The sequence below is a fragment of the Mobula birostris genome, chromosome 27 (genome assembly GCF_030028105.1).
Source record: "Mobula birostris isolate sMobBir1 chromosome 27, sMobBir1.hap1, whole genome shotgun sequence".
NCBI classification, from domain to species: domain Eukaryota; kingdom Metazoa; phylum Chordata; class Chondrichthyes; order Myliobatiformes; family Myliobatidae; genus Mobula; species Mobula birostris.
Window position 1 is genome coordinate 45,632,682 of NC_092396.1, and position 26,808 is coordinate 45,659,489.

At 39.3% G+C, this 26,808-nt stretch overlaps 1 protein-coding gene across 5 annotated transcripts in view; it reads right to left on the bottom strand.

The window, feature by feature from the left end:
- Positions 1-2,275: 2,275 nt before the first annotated feature.
- Positions 2,276-26,808, bottom strand: part of LOC140188781 (ephrin type-B receptor 2) — a 490,120-nt gene continuing 465,587 nt past the window's right edge. For all 5 annotated transcript variants that reach the window (XM_072245411.1, XM_072245408.1, XM_072245409.1 and 2 more), the window contains 4 exons: positions 24,131-24,280; positions 13,554-13,747; positions 12,257-12,412; positions 2,276-4,557 (listed from right to left, as the gene is read on the bottom strand). In XM_072245411.1, the coding sequence (XP_072101512.1) occupies positions 4,449-4,557; positions 12,257-12,412; positions 13,554-13,747; positions 24,131-24,280 (609 nt within the window). In that variant the 3' untranslated portion in view covers positions 2,276-4,448. The remainder of the gene's footprint in view (positions 4,558-12,256; positions 12,413-13,553; positions 13,748-24,130; positions 24,281-26,808) is intronic.

A 26,808-nucleotide genomic window follows, 5' to 3' on the forward strand; every position in this document is an offset into this window, starting at 1 on the left:
TTGTTCCAACTCTAGACAGACTCACAATGCTGGTTTTGGTGAATTCTGGGGGCGCCTGTGTACGGCAATACAATAGGTGATGGATGACACATATTGTTCATAATAGAAACAGTTCTACATAATTCACAAACACTGGTATTGGGTTGTTCTGTTCACAGTAAGAGACGGTGTCTGACGTAATGACATTAGTATAAGGTGACTGATTTTGGTTTGTTGGCAATGGGAGTAAAGGGCTATGGCTTTAGTTAAGCATATTAAACACTCCTGCATGTTTTATTCGCAAAGTCCTACAGGTGGAAGACCAAGACAGATTGCATAAGCTGGGCTTGTTTACTCTGAAGTGGAGGATTTGGAGAAGTAATGGATATATTTTATTTTAATGTATACAGTGCAGAACAGGCCACTCCAACCCTTCGAGCTGCACCGCCCAACATCCCCGAGTTAACCCGAGCCTAATCACAGACAATTCACAATAACCATTTATCCTACTAACTGGTACGTCTTTGGATTGTGGGAGGAAAGCGGAGGAAGCTCACAGATTCCATGGGGAGCAGGCACAAACTGCTTACAGAAGACATCTGAACTATCATAGCATCATACTAACCACTATGCTATTGGTAGGTGTGTCAGAAACAAACAGGCATAGCTTTAAGGTGAGGGGAAAGAGTTCTAATACAGAACTGAGGAGTGAGTTTTATTTACACAGAGTGGTTGATATTTATTACATGATATTAGAGAAAGTGGTGTATCTGATACAGTCAATATCTTTAAGAGCAGTTGAAAAGGCAAGGCATTGAAGAAGTCAGGCCGGAGTGTGATGCGTAACAAGACATTGATGTAGTGAAATAATGGACCTGTTTCTGTGCTCTTTGACTCTGGCACAATCCTTGCCTCTTTTTCTAAATTCCCTTTCTCTTTCTGCCTAACTCTCTATCCCCATCTATTGCCCTTATCACCCCTCCACATCCTTCCCTCTTGCTTCATTTCCTCCATCTCCACTCCCACGTTCTACCTCTCAATGTAGCTGTCTGTCCCTTTCACTTTGTTAATTAGTTTTTCTCTCAGTTTGCTCGCTTCCTCTAGTGGAGTTCCCAAGGGGTCAGAGTTGGGACTGCAGTTCTTTACTTTATACGTTAATGATCTGGATGAAGGAACCAATGGTATTGTAGTTTGAAGTTCAAAGTAAGACCAAGTCATTGCAGCTAGGTTTGTAGATGATAGCAAGATAGGTGGAGGAGCAGGCAGTGTTGCTGAGACAAGGAGTCTGCAGAAGGACTAGGGCAGGTTGAAAAAGTGGCAGATGGTACACGGCATTGTGAAAAGTGGGGTTATACACTTTGGTACGAAGAATAATGGTGATATTTATCCAACCGAAATGTCAACTGTTTATTCCTCTCTATAGATGCTGCCTGAAGTGCTGCGTTCCTGCAGCATTTTGAGTGTATGTTCAAAAGAATGGCCCCAGGCTTGATGCATGTGGAATATTTGATGCCTCCGAACCTGTATTCTTATACAGTACAGAAGATTAAAGGGGAATCTCATTGAAAAGTACTGGATACTTAAAGGTCTCAATAGAGTGAACGTTAGGAAAATCTAGGATCTGAGGGCACAGCCTCATTGTAAAAGGATATCCCTTTAAGACTGAGAAGAGGCGGAATTTCTTCAGCCAATAGGAGGACGGTTGAGAACAGGTCATTTAAGGCAGAGATTGTAATCAAGGTTCTTGATTAATAAAGGGGGTTAAGGGTTATGGGTAGAAGGTGAGAGAAAAAATAGCAGTCATGATTGAATGGCAGAGATGGGCTGAATGGCTTAATTCTGCTCTGGTATCCTTTATTCGTTCATGATGGGCTTTTCTGCCCCTTCCTCTGTCTCTCTTTCTTTGCATGTGTCTTGGTCTCTCTTTTTCCCTGGACTCTTCCATTTTCCCCTCATTGACTTTCTGTCTGAGTTACTGAAACACAGTCTCTCTTTAGAGTCATACAGCACAGAAACAGGCCCTTAGCCTAATTGGTCTATGCTGACAGCGATTCTCATCCAAACTGACCCCACTTTTCCCATGTCCTTAAGACCACAAGATATAGGAGCAGAATTAGCCCATCGAGTCTGCTCCGCCATTCCATCGTGGCTGATCCATACACCAGCCTTCTCACCATATCCTTTGATGCCCTGACCAATCAGGAAACTATCAACTTCTTTCTTCAACATAGCCACAGACTGCAGAGGAGGCCAAGTCTGTGGCAGAGCATTTGAGCCTTTCTGATCCATGTACCTATTCAAGTGTCTTTTAAATGTTTATTTGTCTATGAAATAAGACACAAAAGGAAATGGTTTAGAAATGACTTATTCTGATATTTGCTACCTCTGCCTCTCTGTCCCTCACTCTCTCTCTCACATGTTCTCCAGGTCCCAATTTATGTTACTCTTTGACAGTCTCTGCCAACAAGTAAAATCCACTCAACACTCCACTTTTATGTCCATGTATATTGTACATCTTTCATTTTGTGTTTTATTACTTCATGCACAAAGCTCTGTAGTTTGGGAGAGATCTTTGTACTGTATAAACTTTGCAGACACACAGGTTACAAGTCGTCTTTGGATGTTATTGAAGTCTGCATGATGTAGCCATGTGGTGAATTAGTAGCATCTGATAAGACATATTAAATGCACAGGCTAACATGAGTAATTTAGAGAATTCTTTCCAATTCATGTTTCTGACAAAGAAAAAAGCATCTTGCTCCAATCCAAAACTGTGGTCCAAAGGTGTCTTAAATGTGCACCTCAGTCACTTAGCACTCTTCAATCACTTCAGTCCGTTCTCCCGTTTCTTTGTAATCCTTCACATATGGGCTCAGGTTGTGTCCAGCTCTGGGCATAACACACAATGAATCAGAATCCATCCAACATGTCAGGCAGCTACAGAAACTTGAACAATTGTACGAGACCATTCAGCCCTTTGAGCCATTCTGTTTTTCAATATGATCATGGCTGATCCTCAGTCTCAATACCCCGCCTCTGCATTCTCTCTGCGCTTGAGTGTGTTTTGTGTACAGTAATCTACTTACCTTCTTCAGAAAAATACTTAGTGCCTTGGTTTCCACTGCTCTCTGTAGTGAAGAATTCCACAGGTTCACTACACTTTGAGTGAAGAAAAATGTCCATGTCTCAGTACTAAACATCATCCCTGTATTCTGAGACAGGGATTTCTTCTTCCAGTTCTCCCTAATGAGAGAATCGTTCCTGTATCCAGTCTGTCAGAACTTTGTACATGTTAAAGAAAAATTTGAAGTACTCTCAAACTTTACAACACAGACTCCTCTTTCCTTGCTATGCAGTGATTTTTTTTCATAAAATGACACATATTGTACATTGTTGGCATATTTTACGATAAGATTTGCATTTACCAAGCAACAATTTTGGAACTTTGCTATGATGAGGTATCAATAAAATTTTTCAGTCAACGGATTAGTAACAAACTGACAGTCATTGATTTTAATTGCATTTGGGGTTGTGTTCTAATCCACCTGGTACTATACAAACTGCAGTGGAGTTTTCAACCATCTATCAAGTTAAAAATACGAGTGTTGACCTTTATCTGTAGAGTTACTTCTATGGCAGATCTGTGCTTTTATTTTCCCTATCAATAAATATTTGTTGTACATTATAAAGATTTTGGAAAATCTCAAAAAATTCTCTTTGTGAGACCAGAAACAAAATCAATATGGTACATTTTTCTAAATTTAGCAAGTACTGCCTCCTCTGAAGGATAGATGCACTAATAATAAGAATCATTGGACAAAAGTGTACTACAACATTGATGTGTTGAATGTAGGGAAAGCTGCCAACTTTAAATGTTCTACTTAAAGAATCAAAGGAAGAGCTTCTCGTCAGGGGTCCCATCTGACCAAAGGTACGACGGCTGCCAATGCAACTACTGCAGGTTTGTCTGTTCTTCATTTTTTTTCTTGCATTTACATTAAAGGATCCAGCCTCAAAACTTGTTGTTCCTCTAATTCTTTAAGTTTTATTCTTGCCCACAAATTGCTGTGATATATTCGGAGCTGCATACTTCGTTGAGTTCATTGTACACATTGTTTTGCTCTTTTATGTTTTCTTCAGGAAAAATAATATAAACACATTGGCACCTTAGCCATTTCTGAATTATCAAAGAGTTTGTGGCAATTACAGATTCTGGGTTAATTGCATGGTCCCTTGGAGATGTTGTTAGTTTTACATTACAGTTGCTTGAACCCTTTTAAAGGGGTTTTGTGGATTAAATGTAAATGTTAATATCATTTCACAGAGCTTTTCCAGCCTTCAATGAAGTTCTTGGAAGCACCTTAGACTGTGAAGGTTTGGGTTGCAATAGGTCAGTCTCAAAAGGCCTCCAGACTTAAGATTACTCCGAACTGCAATATTCAAAGTCTTTATACAAACCATACCCGTTGTCAGACTTCCATTGACTGAATTTGATTCATTTGTGTTTGCATCATCTGAATACTGTTCAGAATTTTCTTCTGATGTCCTGCCAGATTAACACCAACTCGAAGCATATCCCTAGTGACAAAGGAAAAGACATTGTTAAGAATGAGAAATATTGTTTTCCATCGCTTGCATTCACTGAATTGTTGTTATTCACTGTAAACTGCTTAATACAAAGTATTTTCCGACAATAGTGGGTTATTACAAAAATTATATTTTTAATGGAAATAACTGAATCTCTATCATTTATAGAATTTAAGGCAGGTTTGAGACAATCATAAAATTCAATTCATACTATTTCAAAGAATTCATGGCACTATTGCCATAGTTCTTTTTACTGCTTAGAATGACCTGCATAGGTAGAGGTAATATTTATACAGTGAGTCCTTTGGGGTTTATAAAATATATAGGAGAATTAGCTGGGTAAAAAGGGAATGTGACATGGCTCTGATCAACAGAATTCCAAAACATTTCATAAAATTTTGGAATCAAAAGAGTAGCTGAGTCCCCTCAAAGACCAAAAAAAAAAAAGGCATTTGTGTGAAGCCGGGAAATATGTATCATGTCTTTCATGAATACTTCACATCAGTGTACCCAAGGAGAAGGATGGAGAAGATGGACAGTTAGGGAGGATGTTTGCTGATAGTTTGGAGCATGTGTGCATTAGTAAAGGGAAATATTAGAGGTACCGATGTATGCTGAAGTGGACAAATCCCAGTGCCTAACAAAACCATTCCCAGGGAGTCATGGGAAGCAAGGAAGGAGATTGCCGGGGCTCTGAGAGTGAAGCTTGCATCAACTTTAGCCACAGGTGAGGTACGGGGAGACTGGAGGGTGGCTGATCTTATTCCAATATTCAAAAAAGGCAACAGGAATAGGCCAAGAAACAAAAAAGTTAGTGGGTGTTATGCCATTAAAAGGGAAATTATTGATAAAAAGTTCTCTGCAATAGCATTTATGATTACTTGGAAAGGCAGGGACTGTAAGTCAGAAATAAAGTTTTTTCAGGAGCTTATGACAAAAATTAATGAATGTGAGGCAGTAGACCTTCAAAGTTCAAAGTAAATTTGTTATCAAAGTACAACAGATAAAAAGACCAACACTCGATGCAGCAGAAAAAGAAAAAAATACAAATCGTGCAAACAATTGAACCGAACAATAACATTCTGAACCAAAATTGAGTCCTCAGATTCGAACCCAGGAGCAGCCCGGAATCATAAAGCCTCGTTTATCAGTTCATCATATTAGCAGGCACAGAGCACAGCAGCCGGGGCAGTCTTCATAGCCTCAGCTATAAATCCATCATCGAATAATCAGCACTACAGAATCAACGGAAGACTGCACAAACTTGGGCGGTCAGCCAGTGTGCAAAGATAACAAACTGTGCAATTAAAAAAACAATAAGTACATAAGCAATAAATATCAAGATCATGCGGTGAAGAGTCCTTGAAAGTGAGTTCATAGATTGTGGGAACATTTCAATGATGGGGCAAGTGAAGTTGAACGAACCCTTTGGTTCAAGAGCTCGATGGTTGATGGGCAATAGCTGTTCCTGAACCTGTTGGTGTGAGTCCTGAGGCTCCTGTACCTTCTTCCCAATAACAAAAGCGTGAAGAGAGCATGACCTGGGTGGTGGGGTTCCCCTAATGATGGATGCTGCTTTCCTGCAACCACATTTCGTGTAGATGTGCTCAATGGTGAAGAGGGATTTTACTGTGATGGACTGGGCCATATCCACCACGTTTTGTAGGATTATCTGTTCAAGGGGATTGGTGTTTCCATGCCAGGCTGTAATGCAGCCAGTCATCTATAGCAGTTTGTCAGAGTTTTAGATGACATGCAGAATCTTTGCAAGCTCCTAAATACAGACACTGCCAAGCTTTCTTTGTAAGTGCACTTCGGTGTTGGGACAGGTCCTCTGAAATTATAACACTGAGGAATTTAAAGTTGCTAACCCTCTCCACCTCTGATTCCGTAATGAAGACTAGCTCATGGACCTCTAATTTCCTCCTACTGAAGTCTTGCTGACTGAGCACCACTCAGCCAGATTTTCAATCTCTCTCCTACATGCTGATTTGTCACCAGTTTTGATTCAGCCTGTGACAGTGGTGTCATCAGCAAACCTGAATATGGCACCAGAGCTGTGCTTAGCCATATGGTCATAAGTGTAAACTGAGTAGAGCAGGGGACTGAGCACACAGCCTTGTGGTGCACCTGTGCTGATGGAGATTGGTGAGATGTTTTTGCTAATCCAAACTGACTAGAGTCTGCAAGTGAGGAAATCAAGGTTCCAATTGCACAAGGTGGTGTTGAGGCCAAGGATGTGAAGTTTACTGATAGTTTTGAGGGGATGATGTTATTGAATGTTGAGCTGTACTTGATAAAGAGCATCCTAATGTATGCATCTATGTTGTGCAAGTCACTTCTCAGGCTGAAGTTGATATGTTTCAGCACTAACTTCTCAAAACACTCTATCACTGTGGATGAAATTTCTACTGAATGATAATCACTGAGTGAGGTTACATTGTTCTTCTTAGGCACCAGTATAACTGAAGCCTGCTTGAAGCAGGTGGGTACCTCAGACCGCCGAGGTGAGGGATTAAAGATCTCAGTGAACACTCCAGCCAGTTGATCAGCACAGATCTTTAGTACTTGGCCAGGTTCACCGTCTGGGCCATATGCTTTTAGTGCGTTCAGCCTCCTGAAGAATGCTGGCACGTCGGCCTCAGAGACTGAAATCACAGCAGCATCGAGGGTTGTGGGGGTTTAAGATGGACCTTCCATATTTTGATGGTCAAAACGAGCATAAACAACTTTAAGCTCATCTGGAAGCAAAGCCCTGTTTTTGACTATGTTGCTTGATTTAACTTTAAAAGAGGTGATAGGATTCAACCCCTGCCACAGCTGTCAAGCATCCTTCACTGATTGAAGTTTAGTCTGGAATTGCCACTTTGCGTTTTAGATGGCTTTCCAGAGATCGTACCTAGACCTCTTGTAACCCTCTTACTCACTAGACTTGAATGCCCTCAGCAGTTTGCAAATCTCATGGTTCATCCAGGGCTTCTGGTTGGCGAAGGCTCTGAATGATTTTGTGGACACGCTTGTCTACAACTGTTTTAATAAAGTCTGTGACAACCATGGTGTATATGTACTCATTCAGATCCACAGATGAGTCCTTGGACAAGGCCCAGTCCACCGACTTGAAGAATACTCTTGGTCACTCCAATGCTCTGACCAGTCAAGACCAACCAACCTCTGCCTTAAATAAATATTAAAACTTGGCCTCCACACCTGCCTGTGGCAGAAAATTCCACAGATCCACCACTCTCCAGCTGAAGAAATTCCTCGTCATCTCCATTCCAAAAGGACGCCCCTCTCTTCTGAGCCTGTGTCCTTTGGTCTTAGACTCTCCCACCATCCTCTCCACCTCTACTTTGTCAAGGCCCTTCACCTTGATAGAGGGATAGATTTGAGGTGAGAAGGAAAAGATTTAAAGGGGTCCCGAGGGGGCAAGTTTATCATACAGGGGATGATGGTACATGGAATGTGTTGCCAGAAGAATTTTTGGAGGCGGCGTACAATTATGTAATCCAGGTTAATTAACCTTAAAGGTGGAGGGATGAAAACAAGGTTTACCGATTTAAGAAAAGAGAATTTGAAAAAAAAGCTATGTGAGAATAGCTATGTGAGAATGGCTGACACAGGCGAGGATCAAGAAAGAAACACAGCAATGATTAGAAACTGAAGACATGAACTGTTAAGAGTGGAATGAATAGTGAGTATCTTTACCCTACTAACTTGAAAACTTTAGGGTGAAACCCCTGGAGGAGAGACAATCGCGATAAAAGACTTATTGAAGCTACCGCTATAACATGAAGCAGCTATAATGAGACAATATCAGCAGAGACGAGTGTCCAAGATCCCTACTGTGTAGTCCGGTATTAGTTCTGTGACATCATATTTTGAGATTTGATCAAGTTTTTTGTACAAGTTTGTGGATTGACTTGCTGTGGATGATAAACTATTTAATTCCAATGAACCAAGAAAGAAGATGGCGAACTACCCAAGATTTGACAAACCAGCACACAAACAAAATGTGTAATGATGCAGAGGATTTAATATGGTTGGACGTAGAAGTTTATTTTCATACAAAGAAACCGAACTTGATCTTCTACAAGAACTGATTATTTTTGGAAAAGACTTTGATAAGTTACTGAATGAGATTTACTTTGTTTATGAGTTGTGATGTTGGAGAATTGTCATGAAAGGAGATAACGATAAACTGTATATATACAATTTTTGAATTTAAACTTGTAGATATTCTGCCTGGAACTGAAACTGAAGTTTACTATAATACTGGAGAATAGGAATTAAATTTGGTTTTCTAACTAACTAGGGATAAGTAAAAAGGGAAGTTTAGTCTGTAAATTTTTAAATAGGGAATAACACTAAACCTAATTAAAGAAATTGGAGTATCAAAGGTTATTCTCATGAATATCACTGATTTTAACTGAACAGGAATTTGGCTTTTGTTGATATCTAAGATTTGGAACCTAAACAGAATTTTGTAATTTTGAATTGTTCTTGCTCATGTAAGTATTTTGTATATATTATTTTTTCTCTTATAAACAAAACTTAACTCCAGAAGTGTCTGGTTTCTATTCACTGCCTCCTTCCGATACCTCGAATCTTTTGATAGCCAACTAGCACATAGTAATTTGATTTTCTCAAAGAGTGCAGTGACTTGTCACTCACGATGAAACCGCTGCCACACAGATGTTACAATTACAATATCTAAGAAAGACTTAGATGGGTAGATGGAGAGGAAAGGTTTAGAGAGACATGGGTGAAACAGGCAAATGGACAGCTCAAGATACACCCTGTACAAATTAGGATGAAGGGCCTGTCTCCGTGCTGTATTGACATTGGCACCATGCTCACTAGTAGTCACTCATTGTTGTGAGTGGGGAAGATGCTCAGATGATGTAGCTGCATGGTTTCAAGCTGCACTGCTTTTAGATAAGAAACATGAAAAGTGAAGATATGTTTCCCAAAGAAACAGATGTTACAAAGAAAACTTTTAAGAAGATGTCTTTTTGTATATCTATTAGCGACTTCTGGGGCAAGTAGCTGTCAAAACTAGAGTCACATGAAAACAACCCCCTAAATCACATGATACCTTTCCATTCAGAGTTTACAAAGTCACGAAGATAAACACATTGCCAGTCTGTTGGGCTTCATCCCCCTCGCATAACAATCAGTGATTTCTTGTGAGGATGGCCGCGATATCATAGACTCGTACAGCACAGAGACAAGCCCTTCTGCTTAATATGTCAATGCTGACCTGAGCTTGCCCCATACACCTGTTAGTCATCTCTGTGAATAGCTGATGTCAAGCTGAAGAAGTGTAGTGACACTTTCAGGGTTTAAAGTAGTGGACTAAATCTTCAAAGGTTATTATCAGAAACATTACATTATCACACACAACCCTATAGTACATACATCATTGTTATCAAATTACTGTGGATAACTGATGTCAAGTTGAAGAAGTGTAGTGACACTTTCAGGGTTTAAAGTAGTGGACTAAATCTTCAAAGGTTATTATCAGAAACATTACATTATCACACACAACCCTATAGTACATACATCATCATTATCAAATTCTATGGATTCCGCTTAATTGGGCCAGCAGTTAATTGGGGCAGCAGATTACTTGGGACAACTCTTAAAGAATAAAAACTAATCAGGAAAATAGCTGGGATTGTCTTTGTTTATTTGGGACACTATATCACTTAATTGGGATTGGAGACTGCTGCCGAACATTTTCTAACTAGCATCAGTTGTGTGTCCGTTAAACACTCCAACATGCTTAGAGCGAACAGCTTTTAAATAGCATCAGTTACATGTGTTTGTGTTCAACAAGCAGTGAATTTCGTCCCTGATAGCTGATGAGACTGTGGTTCAAAGCATTCAAGCTTGGAGATGCCAGAAATGGCCGGGAGTGAAAAAGAAATGATTTCACTACTTCAACAAAATAGGAATTAAGAAGAATTTGAAAGAATCGACTATCATCTTGAATGTTACATTGAAAGTGAAGGTTTGGAGTTCGCAATTGTTGAATGCATTGAAGGTAGTTTGTCATTTGACCAGGTATCTGTATAGATTTTTTTTCAATTGTTGGTTTATCTAAGTTAAACAGTAGTTTGTCTGTTCCGTATGTTTTTAACTAATTCCATGAAACATCAGCTAATTGGTGCAGCTGCTCAATTGGGAAAAAAATGTACTGGTCCCAATGTGCACAATTAACAGAATCTACTGTATTTTCATGAAATTTTGGCTAATTGGGCAACTGCTTAATTGGGCCAAAATGTCCTGCTCCTAATGTGTCTCAATTAACCAGAATTTACTGTATTTACAAATAGATCCTTCAATAATTTTCAACCAAAACTATTTAATACTGCAGAGGAGTTCACACTGTTCCTTTATGGAGGAGATCAGGGAGTGGCTGGGATGATGGCTGGACAGCTAAAACTGGAAAACCTGGGATAAGGATCGATGGACCGGACTGTGAACCGGAATGTGGACTTCACGGACCGGACCATGACACTTATTACTGTAGAGGAGTTCACTGTGTTCCTTTATGGATGAGATCAGGGAGTGGCTGAGCTGATGGCTGGACAGCTAGATCGATGTGGATCAGAACAGAAAATGAAGAGCAGGAGGGATGTGATTAAGCTGCAGAGGATGCACAAGAAATTGACCAGGCTGTTGCCTGGAAAAGGATACTTCTGTTCAGAGGAGGCATAGAATAGGCTAGATTTGTTTCCTTAGGAGCAGATGAAGCTGAGGAGATAGCTGGTTGAGGTATAGCAAATTCTGATAGACAGTCCAATGCAAACAAAAGGAACAACACTTCATATTCCACCTGGGTAGCCTACAATTCAATGATATGAACATTAACTTTTACACTTTCAGGTAACCATTACCCTCTGTGTTTTCCCTCAGCCGTGGTCCCATTCCTTACAACCAATCTCTGGTCCTCCCATTTTTGTCTCCTTCCAGCACTCATTTTTGTTCCCTTCTTGGTTCTAGCCACCTTCTACCCACAAATTTCACCTCTTCCCTAATGGTTCACTCATCAGATTCCAGCACCAATAGGAATTGTGTTACCCCCCTCACCCCCTTAGCCCTCTGGCAGATGTCTCCACCTTCACCACCAACCCCCTACCTGGGTCTATTTGCGATGTTTTTTCTTTATTTGCTGGCTTCCACATCATCCATCTGTCTTTGTCCCCCAACTCAACCCTCCACCACCTGGCTTCATCTGCCAGTCATTCTTCACCCACTCGGGGCCCATGAAAGATCACTACTCCCCCCTTCACACTAGTCACCTTCCCTCTCCATTCTATCCCATTTCACTACTCCCCCCTTCACACTAGTCACATTCCCTCTCCATTCTATCCCATTTCAACCCAAAACTTCAACGATTTGCTCCCCCCATGGATGCTGCTCAACCCATTAAGTCCCTGCAACAAATTGTTTGAATCCAGAGCTCAGGTTCTGTGTCTCTGATAAGCTTAAACGGAGTACCTTCCCCATGGCACAGATGTCCAAGACCAGAGGGCATATATTTAAGGTGAGGAGTAAGAGGATACAAGAGGGTTTGAGGAAGTTTCTTTTTACCCAGATGGTGTTACAGTCTGGAATGTTCGCTTCTGTGCAACAACTCCAGGCAAGTCTCTACAAATCAAGTAAGACAAAATTGCAAACTTACTCCGCAGTCATTTGAGAGACAAATTCGAATGTCGTGAAGCCTTCATTCAAAAAGTTATCTTTATATTGTCCCATCTTAATGGCTTCCAACCAGTCACCTACTGTGGAGAAGCTGGAAAAATCAGGAACTGTACGGTCCAGCAATGGTAATGTTACCCTGTAAAAAGAATTCAGAAAATTGACCGACTGCCCACAAGTATAGCATAGGAAATCAGAATGAGACCAAGGATTCACATGTTCAGAATTACTCCTTCAAACAGATACTCAGGTTAAATTCACAGGGTAGAAAAAATACAAAAATATGAAGACTTTTTAAATGGTGAGAGACGGACAGATGTTGGTGTTCTGAGAGATCTGGCTGTCCTTGTACATTAGTCACTGAAAAATAACAAATTTCAGCAAGCAGATTGAATGACCAGTTGTCTGGTGGCCTTTACCCCAAGCGGATTTGAGGATGAGACGGGCCTTCTTATTGCAATTATGCAGCATGCTGGTGAGACCACGCTTGATGTCTCTACTAAGGAAGGATGTACAGAACCTGGAATAAAGGGAATGCAACATATATTCACCTGATGGTAAATTCAGATTGTGGGACTGTGTTGAGAGGTTATACAGACTGGGCCTATGCAGCTGAGAAACACCAAATATAACCTCATTGAAAATGACAACACCCTTAAAGGGCTTGACAAGGTGGATGCAAGGATGATGTTCACTTTGGCCAGCCTGTCCAGATCCAGGAATCACAATCTCTTAGGGAGAGATTCAACCAATCAAGACTAAGATGATTAAAAAATATTTTCATCTTGGGCAGAGTGAACCCGTTGCAGTTCCGTACTGAAATAAACTATGGAGGCTCGGTCACTAAGATACTCAAAAGATCCAAAAAAGGTATATATTATATATTAAGGGTGCATGGTATGAGTATTGTCAGGGTAGATATGAAGGGCTGAGGAGTATCACTGAGGATTGTGTTCCCTATTTGTACATTTGGAAGCTTTTCCTGTTTGTTTCTGACATTTTCATTTATATTTTGAGGGGTTTAGCAAGATATGGACTAAGCACAGGCAAATGGAACTAGCTCAGATGGATATCTTGATTGGCATAGGTCAGCTGGCCAAAGGGCCTGTTTCTATGTTGTATGATGCTATTAACAATCTATCTGAATGTTAAACCGACCAGACATACATGCAAATCTCCAAGAAAATTCATGCACATGTGGTCCCTGCAGCCCAGAATGATAGGGAAGGATAGAAACCAAACTACAGACAGTTAGGGAAAATAAGGAAACATGTTCCAACCCTGAAGACAATGGTGTCAAAGCCTTTAAGCTGTTTGGATTCCTGATCATCTTATCCAAGGTATTCACAATCTGCCCAAACTTTGGCCTGTTGTTCCGATCCTTTTGCCAGCAGTCAAGCATTAATTGATGAAGTGCTGTTGGACAGTCCATGGGCGGAGGGAGTCGATAATCTTGTTCAATAGCATTGATCACCTTTTAATATAAAGCATAAAGATAAGGTGATTGAGGAGATGACTCTTGGAATTCAGACTAACTGAACATTACAACGTTGTGATGGTTTGGAAAGCACTAAAGTAATATTCACCATAGACATTATTATAGCTCAGCTGTAATAAGCATGAGAGTCTGAGAACACAGGGATTTGGCCATTTGAACTGGAACGGGGAGCAGCCAATCCCTTTGGTCTGTTCTATTGTCCCAGAAGATTATGCCGATCTGATCCCGGCCACCATTTCATTTTTCCATCCAGGCTCCTCAGAATTTAGCTCATCTATAGTTCAAAAGTATATTCCATCCTTGAATACACTCCATAATCCTGCTCCCACAGATCTCTGGGTGAAAAAAATATCCCAATATTTGCAACTGGAGGAAGAAATTCTTCTTATCTCCATCCTGAATCAGCAACTCCATGTTCTGGGTCCTCCACAAAGGGAGGTATCTTCTCACCATCACCCTGTCAATAAAAGCCACTATCATGAGGGAGTGGGAAGTATAGTGCAATTAGACAGGATCTGGGGAGCATCAATTGGGAACAGATGTACTCAGGGAAATGCACAACAGAAATATGGAGGTTACTTAAGGAGCATTTGCTAGGCATTCCGGATAAGTTTGTCACTTTGACAGAGGGCAAGGATGGTAGGGTGAAGGAACCATGGTTGACTAGTGATGTGGAACATCTAGACAAGAGGAAGAAAGAAGAAAGGGGTTTAGGAAGCAAGGATCAGACAGAGCTCTAGAGAGTAACAGGGTAGCCTGGAAGGAGCTGAAGGATTTATTTAGGAGAGTTAGAAGGGGACATCAAAATGTCTTGGCAAGTAGGATTAAGGAAAACCCCAAGGTATTCTATACATATCTGAAGAAAAGGAGTATGGTCAGACTGAGGTTAACCTGATCAGGGATAGTCAAGGAAACATGTGCCTGGAGTTGGAGAAGGGAGGTGAAGTCCCTAATGAATACTTTGTTTCACTGAGAGGGATTTTGATGATTGTGAGGACAGCGTAAAACAGGCTGTAATGCTTGGATATGTTGTTGATAAGGAAGAGGATATGCTAGAATTTTTTAAAAAACGTTCGGATAGGTAAATCCCCAGGGATGTCTCTCACAGCATTCAAGTATGTCTCTCCTTACTTAAGGAGATAAACAGCTACGCACTTACTCATGCCCTGTGTAGTTGTAGGTGTAGCAACTTTTATACTACATCCCAGTTATAACAGTGCCAGTGTGGCCTTTGCCTTCCTGATGACAAGTGGACTTCCTGTGAGTCTATGCAGCAGCATCTCTAAGTTTCTCTTTTTTAAACAATTTTCAACTTTGTACTACACAGTGTGGGTAACAGAGTCATAGTAATGTAGCAATACAACAGGGATATGGGCCCTTCAGCCCAAAAGGTTCATGCTGACACCAGTGCCCACCCAGTTGGTCCCAATTTCCTGCACTGGGGCCATATTCCTCCAAGCTCTGGCCCTCCATGTACCTATCTTAATTATACAATTGTACCTGTCACAACCACTTGCTTCGGCAGCTTGTTCACTGTATTCATCATACTCTGCATGAAAAAGTATCTTTCTGTCTCATGTGAAATCTTTGACCCTGGTTTTGGTCCTACTGACCCTGAGGTCCATAAATTTAACCATTTCTATTAGTTTGTCCCTCATTCTCCTCAACTCTGAGGAATAAAGACCTGGAGTGGTCAACCTCTCCCTATAGTTCAAGCCCTCTAGACATAGCAACATCCTTGTAAATCTTTTCAGCACCTTTCCAGTTTTACACCTTTCATCCACAGAGTGACCAAGATTGTTCACTGCAGAGTTACTGATTGAATGCTGCCCTTTCATACCCAAATCACCTACATCAATAACAAACAACAAGGGTCCCAACACCTACCCCTTTGGCATGCCACTAGTCACTGATGTTCATTCTACTTTGCTAGAAGACAAATAGACAAATCTGGGTTGCCGGGAGTTGCTGGGGCGACGTGTTTTGAAGGGCTAGAAGGCCTATTCCATGCTGTATCGCTAGATGAATAAAACACCCATTGCCTCATCTACCTCTTCAAAAAGCTCTAAAGGATTATTTCAAGTATAATACCATGCAGACTCCTCCTGATCAAATTTTGTCTTTCTAAATTCAGGTATATCCTGTCCTTCAATATTCCTCCAATGACATCCCCACCACTGATGTCCAGCTGACTAGCCTGAAGATCCCTGGTTTCTTTTTCCTTTCTTTCTTAAACCATAAGACCACATGACATAGGAGCAGAATTAGGCTATTTGGCCCATCGAGACTGCTGCCATTCCATCATGGCTGATTTATTATGCCCTTCAACCCTATTCTCCTGCCTTATCTCAGTAACCTTTGACCCCCTTACTAATCAACATCGTAGCAATCTAGGCTTCACTTGGCCTCCACAGCCACCTGTGCCAATAAACTCCACAGATATAGTACACTTTGGCTAAAGAAATTCATCCTTACCTAAAGGAGATTTGACAGAGGTATACAAAATTATGAGAGACATAGACAGGGTAAATGCAAATAAGCTTTTTCCACTGAAGTTGGGTGGGACTACAACAAGAAGTCATGGGTTGAGGATGAAAAGTGAAATGTTTTAGGGGAAACTGAAGGTAAACCTTTACTCAGATGGTAGTGAGAATGTGGAACAAGTTGTCAGCACAAGGGATACTTGCAAGCTCAATTTCAACATTAAAGAGAAGTTTGGATAGGTACATAGATGGGAGGGGTATGGTGGGCTATGGTCCAGGTGCAGGTTGATGGGACTAGGCAGTTTTAAATGGTTCAGCACAGACTAGATGGATCAAAGGGCCTGTTTCTGTGCTGTACTTTTCTATGACTCTATGACATCCTTCTATTCTTAGGCTGTACACTCTGGTCTCAGGCTCTCCCACCATAGGAAATGTCCTCTCCGCATCCACCCTATCCAGGCCCCACAATATTTGATAGATTTCAATGAGATCATCCTCATTCTACAAAACTCCAGCAAGTGCAGGTCAAGAGCTATCAAACACTCCTCATACATTAACACTTTATTTCCCAAGACCATTCTTGTACACTTCATCTGGGTCTCTTCAATTCCAGCATACCATTTCTTCTTGTCAGGTCTGGCCAATACCTTAACATTACATTCTTGCTTTTATACTCTAGTCCTCTTAAAATGAATGCTGACATTGCATTTGCCTTCCTCACCAATGACTCAGCCTGCAAGTTAACAGTTAGGGAATCCTGCAAGAGGATTCCCAAGTCTCTTAGCACCTCTGAATTTTCTCCGCATTTAGAAAATATGGGGATTTGCCTGCTGGCCGCTGATGGAGTAACAGGTCTTTCCTGCTGCTCGTTTTCTCTCCAACCTTTTGAAATACGACTGTACTGTTAGACGGGGTATTATTTTACTACGACTACCAAAGCAGCTTTGGAAACTATTACGGGCACAATTCAAAAGCTTACTGAGGAGTTTCACCAGTTCAGAAAATAAATCTGCGCTGAAAGTAAACAAATAGGTACGAAACCGGAAGACATTCAAGGAATTTTAACCGAGCATGATAAGAAGATAAAGAAACATGAAGATGTTATTACTTTACTGGATGACAAAATGGATGATATTGAAAAGCTGTATGAAAAACAATCCAAGTCCAACAAAATAATGAGACAGAAGATTATTGATTTGGAAAACAGAAGTAGGAGGAACAACTTACAAATCTTGGGACTTAAACAACAAACGGAAGGAGATAATCCTAAAGAATTCTTTGCAAACCTTTTGATGGACTTATTCCCTGATATCATAAAGTCTCTGCCTTTGATTGATCTACACACAGGTCGCCTATCTACGGATCAACTTCAAAATCAAAACCAAGATCATTCATTATATGTTTCCACGAATTTCAAATAAAGGACCGTCTGATTTGTGCTGTTCATGGAAAAGGTATGATTGACTATCAAGATCAAAAGATTCGTATTGTTGAAGATTTTTCATCAGACGTTATGGCAGAATGTGTTAAGTTTAAAAAAGTTATGGCGGAGCTATATAGCCAAAATTTTAAACCCCCTCTTCGTTCTCAGACTCGATTGAGAATTACGCTGGAAAATGGATCATTTAAATGGTTTTATATGAAGAAGCAGGTGCAAGAATTTTTGGACTTAAAAAATGACTGTGTACATATATTAATTAGATTAAAAATCTTGCAATTCAGAAATACTACATATTAAAAAAATGACTGTTTAATATTTTTCAGTATGAATAATTGCTATTTCTGTTTGATAAACCTGTCTAAGCTTGTTTTCCACTGTATATTATTTAGTCTTGGTTGAAACAGTAAATAACCTTGAATTCTCTGGAGCGGTTCCAACAGGCTTTCTAAGGGAATGTGTTTAGGGGAAGTAGATAGCGGTTGTTCTTTGACCAAGTTTCTCTCTTTGGGAGGAGGGAGGGGGATGGGAAGTTCTTTTTTCTTGAAGCTGATTTGGGAATCTAGTCAATTCTGTTGCTTAGCTCAAGGTTTATTATTTGGGTTTAATTTATATTTTTCTGATTGATACTTTAAACTTTCTTATAAATAGTTTTAAAGTGGATCAAAGTATTAATTTACTTAGTTTTAACATGAAAGGGCGAAACCACCCTGTGAAAAGAAATAAGATTTTTGCCTATATTAAAAAACTTAAGGTACCAATTGTTTTCTTCAAGAAACCCATATACGAAATTGTGACAATTCACGCTCTTTTAATCAATGCAGGGAATCTCATTTCCATTCCTTGTTTCAGGCCAAAGCTAGAGGAGTTTTGATCCTTGTAGATAATATATTTCCCTTTGTTCAACATAAAGTAATTTCTGCTACTAATGGGCGTTTTGTTATAGTATCAGGGAAACTAAATAAGAAATTAATGGTATTTGCCAAAGTATATGCTCCAAATGTAGATGACCCAGGTTTCTTAGAGTGTTTTTTTTTTCATTTTTGCCAGATCTAAGTCTGTACACATTGTTGATGGGTGGAGACTTTAATTGTTGCTCAGATCCAGTTTTAGATCGTTCATCTTCTAAACCAATGATACCAAATAAATCAGCTGTGTTTATTAAAGCTTTTTTAATGAAATGTGGTATTATTGATGCTTGGCATTTTTTTTTCATCCAGTACACAAGGAATATTTGTTTTTCTCTCATGTCCATCATACATATTCCAGGATGGATTTTTTTTATTGATAGCCAAATGATTCCATTAGTTCGATCCTGTGAATATAAAGAGATTGCTGTTTCAGATCACATTCCTGTGTTTCTATCTTTAAATTTCCCGTCTTCTTCAAACAAATAGATTTAATCTAAATTTGTTATCTGATAAAGATATTTAAGTTTATGGAGAGACAAATTACTTTTTTTTTGAAGAGAATACGTTAGAGGAGACTTCTAGTCTTCTCAGATGGGATGCCTTTAAGGTGTATATAAGAGGACGAACTATTTCTTATACTGCAAGTATTAAGAGAAAAGCTAATAAAGAGAGGAGTGAGTTAGCTAATCAGCTGACACAGTTAGACCAAGAGTATCCCTTGGCTCCAGGACCTGCCTTATATAAAAGACGTGTTGAAACTAAAACTAAATATGATCTCCTTTTAACTTATCCAGTTGAAACCCAACTTCTAAAAGATAAAAGTCAATTTTATATTCATGGAGATAAAACAGGTAAATTATTGGCTGATCAAATTAAAACCTTTATAGCTAAACAACAGATTAAAGAAATATGCAAAGCTAATGGTGATAGGACAAATGATTATATAGAAATAAATGATACTTTTAGAGAATTTTACTCTAAACTTTATAGTTCTGAATCTTCTAAGGATAACACTGTAATGAACATTTTTTTAGATCAACTAAACATTCCTACAATTTCTGCAGACCACAGAAAGTTGTTGGAACAACCTATTTCTTTTGAGGAAATTGTTGAGGCTGTGCGCTCATTATATTTGAGGAAAGCTCCAGGTCCAGATGGATTTTCTGGAGAGTTTTACAAGATCTTTTCCTCACTGCTTATACCTCATTTATGTTCAGTTTTTTCACATTCATTCAAGTCGGGCAGACCCCCTCAATCTTTTTATGAGGCTTCCATTTCTCTTATCCTTAAAAAGAATAAGGATCCAACTGAATGCTCTTCTTATAGACCAATTTCTTTACTTAATGTTGATACTAAGATCCTATCTAAAGTTTTGGCCCATAGGATTGAAAATATTTTACCATCTGTCTTTTCTGATAACCAAACTGGAATTATCAAAAATCGATATTCTCACTTTAATATTCATCAGTTATTAAATGTTACTTATTCTTCTTCTAATATGATATCGGAATGTGTGGTATCCTTAGATGCTGAGAAAGCTTTCGACAGGGTTGAATGGAATTATTTGTTTAAAACTTCAGAAAAATTCAATTTTGGACCCATTTTCATTTAATGGATTAAATTACTTTATTTAGCTCCTTCTGCTAGGGTTATCACTAATTCTCATAATTCCAAACCATTTAAGCTTCAACGTAGTACTAGACAAGGCTGTCCGTTGAGCCCTTTGCTTTTTGATCTGGCCTTAGAACCCTTAGCCATTGCATTTCGAGAATCTAATGATATCACTAGTATTTTAAGGAGAGACACTATTCATAAAGTCTCGCTGTACGCTGATGATCTGCCGCTATTTATTTCTAATTTTGAGATTTCATTACCTCATGTGCTTTCTTTACTCTCCTGTTTTAGCTAGTTCTCAGGTTATAAATTAAACCTATATAAAAGTGAACTTTTTCCTCTGAACAATTTGATACCAACAAATTCTAACCTTCCTTTAGAAACGTAAAAAAAAATTTACCTACTTAGATGTAACAATCACTAAAAACTATGTGTCTATTTAAAGAAAATTTTCTTACCCTATTGAATCACATAAAAAGGATACTATCAAATTGGTCGCCTTTTTCGTTATCGCTGATTGGTCGAATCAACTCTATCAAAATGAATATATTACCTAAATTTATATATCTTTTTCAGGCATTGCTGGTTTTTATTCCTAAATCCTTTTTTTGATTCCGTTGACTCTATTATATCTTCTTATATCTGGAAGAATAAGCGTTCTAGATTAAACAAAATTCATCTTCAGAAAGATAAAAAGAATGGAGGATTACCAAACTTTAGATTTTATTATTGTGCAGTTAATCGAAGAAATCTTAAATTCTGGTTATATTACATAAATCATGAGGATTGCCTGATGTGGTTTTTTTTTAGAAGCTAACTCTGTTAATAAATTCTCTATTATTTCTCTTCTTGGATCCTTACTCCCTTTGTCTCTGAGTAAGTTAACTGATGATCTGGTAGTTAAACACACTGTGAGAATTTGGACACAATTCCAAAAATACTTTGGCTTATTGGGATTTTCTCTTTCGAGTCCCATTTTTTCTAATTTTTTAAAACCTCTATGATTGATGTGGCATTTAAAGAATGGGATAGATTAGGTATTAAATGCTTTTAGGACTTGTTTGTAGAGGTAAGTCTTTTTTGTTTGAACAACTGTCAACTAAATATAGTTTACCCAAAACTCATTTTTTTCGATACCTACAAATAAGAGATTTTTTACAGTCTCAAGTAAGTACATTTCCTAAAAGACCTGATAAGAATCTACTAGATGTAATCTTTAATTTGAAACCTTTTTATAATGGATCTATATCTAATATTTACAATATGCTGCTGGGAATGAGAAGTGTTCCTGTAGATAAAATTAAAAATCTTTGAGAACAAGATTTACAGACTTCAATTTTTGAGGAAACTTGGAATCAAATTTTTAAATTGGTTAACACTTCATCGTTATGTGCTCACCACTCTCTCCTACAATTTAAAGTGGTCCGTAGGGCCCACATGACCAAGGATAAGTTGTCTCGTTTTTATTTGGATATATCTCCGTATTGTGATAAATGTAATAATGGAGAAGCTTCACTCATTCATATGTTTTGGACATGTCTGATTCTTGGAAAATTTTGGAAAGAAGTATTTCAAACTTTCTCGATACTTTTTAAACTGTAAGCCTAATCCTTTGACTGCTTTATTTGGTATTGTTGGAGGAAAGGATATTATTTTGGAGTCATCTGACTTGCAAAATCTGACTTGGCTTTTTGTCTCTTATGGCCAGAAGGATGCTTTTGCTTAAATGGAAGGTTGTGGCCCCTCCTATTCACGCCCAATGGTTACGTGATGTGATGTCATGTTTAAATTTAAGAGAAGATTCGATGTTCAATCTCTGAATCTAGTCAGGACTTTCAAACATTGTGCGGAGCTTTTCTGAATTAGTTTCAAAAGCTTTGATTTGCTGTTAAAGTACAGATGATGACTAATAATTTTTTTTCCTTTTTTTCTTTACTAATCAGCTTCGGTGTTGGTAGTGGGTTAGATTTTTTTTATATCATAAAATGACTACATTTCAATGTTACCAATTAATTAACTTGTATGAATATAGGGTAAGGAGTCTTTATATGCGATTTAGTATAATTTATTGATATATACATATTTTTTCCTGTACTCTGTATTCTTATATGTAAATTAATTAATAAAAATATTGGAAAAAGAAAAAAGATATTCTATACCTTTATTCCTTCGAACAAAGTGCATGATCATACACTTCCCTACACTATAATCTAACTGCTGTTTCTTTGCCCATTCTTATAACCATATAACCATATAACAATTACAGCCTGGAAACAGGCCACCTCGGCCCTTCTAGTCCGTGCCGAACTCCTACTCTCACCTAGTCCCACCGACCTGCACTTGGTCCATAACCCTCCATTCCCTTCCTGTCCATATATCTATCCAATTTAACTTTAAACGACAATATCGAACCTGCCTCAACCACGTCTACTGGAAGCTCGTTCCACCCAGTTACCACTCTCTGAGTAAAGAAGGTCCCCCTCATGTTACCCCTAAACTTTTGCCCTTTAACTCTCAACTCATGTCCTCGTTTGAATCTCCCCCATTCTCAATGGAAAAGCCTATCCACATCAACTCTATCAATCACCCTCATAATTTTAAACACCTCTATCAAGTCCCCTCTCAACCTTCTACGCTCCAAAGAATAAAGACCTAACTTGTTCAATCTTTCTCTGTAACTTAGGAGACGAAATCCAGGCAACATTTTAGTAAATCTCCTCTGGACTCTCTCAATTTCATTGACATCTTTCCTATAATTCGGTGTCTAGAACTGTACACAATACTCCAAATCTGGCCTTACCAATGCCTTATACAATTTCAACATTACATCCCAACTCCTATACTCAATGCTCTGATTAATAAAGGCAAGCATACCAAAAGCTTTCTTCACCACCCTATCCACATGAGATTCCACCTTCACGTCACATGCCAGTGATAATAAACCTGATTCTGATTCTTACAACGGTGACCAATCTTTCTAACCACCTGCTCCTGCTGACTATTGGGGGAGGGTCTATAATACAGCCAACGAGATTGCCTTCATCTTTCTGTTTCTAAGTTCCACCATATGGCCTCACTGGTCAATCCCCATGGAAAGTCATCTCTACATATGGCTAAGTATACATTTCTCCTATTGAGGAGACGACACCCCCTCTCGCTTACTGTATCTGTGTCAGATCTGGGTGCCACAATAACATAGTTATAGCTATTGTAGCTCAGGGCATCAGAGTTCAGTGTTGAATCTGTAAGGAGCTTGTACGTTCTTTCCGTGGAGTATGTGGGTTTTCTCTTAGAGCTCCGGTTTCCTCCCACAGTTCAAAGACATACGATTAATTGTATTGTAAATTGTCCTGTGATTAGGTAAGGGTTAAATCAGAAGTTGTTCAGGGTTGCGACTTGTAGGACCGGAAGGGCTGATTCCATCTCATAAAGTAAAATCTGCATCGTGGAATGCTGAACCTGCAGGATAACCGTGCATTCCGGTCATCATACTCTGACATTTTTATCCATTCACTCATACAAATTCCCTTGCAGATTTTCGTTAAGTAGGGCTTCAGCACACTCATTCTCTTTAACAATTATTAACATTGATGTGAAATAATTGACACCTCTGGTGTCCTGAAAATGACCCATTTATCCTGACTATTTATTACCTTTCTGTCCACCACAGTGGACTGCCAATTCTGCCTCCAACTAGTATTTGTTAAACTTTCCCTACATTAACACTGAACTGACTGGTTGTTGTTACTGGGTTTTTCCTCATACCCTGTACGAATAAGTGCATGCTCTTTCACTTTGTAGTGAGAGAATACATAGTTCAGGAATTACTACGTACAGACAACGGACCTTACAGAGTCACAATTTACAATCTCTTCAAAAGTCTCAAGATAAAACAATAGAGAAATTAACATACATCTTGATTGGTCATGTCCCAGTAAGGTCGCTCCCCATAGGACATCACTTCCCACATGACTATGCCATAACTCCAAACATCACTGGCTGATGTGAACTTCCTGTACTGAATGGCCTCTGGAGCTGTCCAGCGGATTGGAATTTTCCCTCCCTGAAAGCAAAAAAAAAAAGCACTATACAACACTGGAGCTAATAGAGTTCATTTTTGTTAAGATTACATTACAACTGGCATGGCAACATAGGTTTAACTTCAGAACAAAGGATCATCTAGGTTGGAGACATCTAGACTACTTACTGGATGGATAAAGGAGCACCTGAGCAGGGCAGATGAGCAGGAAGAACCAAGGATGGAAACAAGACAGGAAACTGATAGGCAAGGTGGAGAAAGAAGAGACCGGGGCAGAAGGCAAGAAGGACCACAGTACAAAATGATGAAGAATGTTAAAGGGACAAGTACAAAGGCACTGAGTCTCAATACACAAGGTACTTACTGTAAAGAATGAATTAACTGTACAAATAAATGCGAATGAATTGAATATGGTGGTGATTACAGAGACACAGCTACAGGGTGATACGGGATGGAAATTGTACACCAAAAGAGACTCGGTACGCGGAAAGGACAGGCAAATGTAACATGAAGGAGAGTAGCTCAGGTAAGACATAATCAACACAATGTGCAAGAATAGAAGCGTAAATAAGTTTGTTGTAAAACCTGCTTCTGTGCTATATGACTCAGGAAATTTATGAAGTGAATCGGTACTGTTGGAGCTAAGGAATACCAAAGGGCAGAAGATATCAGGAGGGGTTGCACCCAGATATTCAGACAGCAGCAGTGGTACGGGGGACAGCAATGAACAAGGAATTGGAAACTTTGCCAATACGAATATAACTCTGATTATGGATAACTCCAATCTACACGTAGATTGGGCAAAACAAATTACCAGGAACAATGTAGCAGGTGAATTTCTGCAGTGTAGTTTGGAACAATATGTTGAGGAACCACCTGGAGAGAAAGCTGTTTTAGACTGGGCATGGTGTACCAAGAAAGGATTAATAATAAACCTGGTGCATGGGGTCATGTGAAGCAGAGCAGCCATAACACTGATGGGATGTATTGCTGAAATTGTACAAGGCATTGGTGAGGCCAAATCTGGAGTATTGTGTACAGTTCTGGTCACCAAATTATAGGAAAGATGTCAATAAAATTGAGAGAGTACGGAGGAGATTTACTAAAATGTTGCCTGGATTTCATCTCCTAAGTTACAGAGAAAGGTTGAACAGATTAGGTCTTTATTCTTTGGAGCGTAAAAGGTTGAGGGGGGACTTGATAGAGGTGTTTAAAATCATAAGGGGGATTGAGAGAGTTGACGTGGATAGGCTCTTACCATTGAGAGCGGGGGAGATTCAAACAAGAGGACATCAGTTGAGAGTTAAAGGGCAAAAGTTTAGGGGTAACATGAGGGGAACTTCTTTACTCAGAGAGTGGTAGCTGTGTGGAACGAGCTTCCAGCAGAAGTGGTTGAGGCAGGTTCGATGTTGTCATTTAAAGTTAAATTGGATAGATATATGGACAGGAAAGGAATGGAGGGTTATGGGCTGAGTGCAGGTCGGTGGGACTAGGTGAGAGTAAGAGTTCGACACAGACTAGAAGGGCCGAGATGGCCTGTTTCCATGATGTAATCGTTATATGGTTATATGATAGATTTCTTCATGAAGATGGAAAATGAGAGGGTGATTCTGAGATTAGGGTCCTGAACCTAAAGAAAGGATATTGTGAAGGTGTGAGGCATGAGTTAGCCTTGAGAGACTGGGAACATTACTTAAAGTCCTGACAGTTGATAGACAACAACAAACTCCTTCCACAAATGCTGTTAGATCTGCTGAGCTTTCCCAGGATTTTCTGTTTTTATTTCAAACACCACTTGGGATATGCCTTCACAGATGAAGATACGAGTAACTTCCCAGAAATATTGTGGATGGTCCAATGAGGGGAGCTGAATGACAAGAGTATTAACGGGAGAATGGTGTTAGGGAATCTGAAGGAATTAAAGACTGACAAATCCTCAGAGCCTTCATAGGCTGAATCTCAGAGAATGAAAAGAAATGGCCTCAGAAATATTGGATACATTGTAGGTGATTTCTCAACATTCTTTGAAGTCTGGAACAGTTCCTACAGATTAGAAGGTGGTGACTATTTAAAAAAAGGAGATAGAAAGAAAGCGGAATGTAATGGCCGAGTAGCCTGATATTAGTGCTGAGGAGAACATTACAGGCCACTACAAATGTTGGGGTAATACACCACTAGGATAAGGGTGATTGGAATTGACAAAGTCAAGATGAATTTGAAAGCACAAGACAGAAGAGAGACTGCAGATGCTGGAAATCTGGAGAACACACAATATGCTGGAGGAACTCAGCAGGTCAGTCAGCATCTCTGGAGGGAAATGAACAGTCAATATTTTGGGCTAAGACTTCATTTGAAAAGGGAGAACCAGTGGATGTGGATAATCTTAGAAAAGCTTTAGGATGCATGCATAATTAAAGCAATGAAATTGGTGTTGAATAGAGAACTGGATGGATAAAGAACTGGATGACTGGAGTCTTTAGATGTTTTCCAAGTGACTTGCACTGTACCTGGGAGCCCATAAATTCACAAGACACACTAATGGTTTGGTTGAG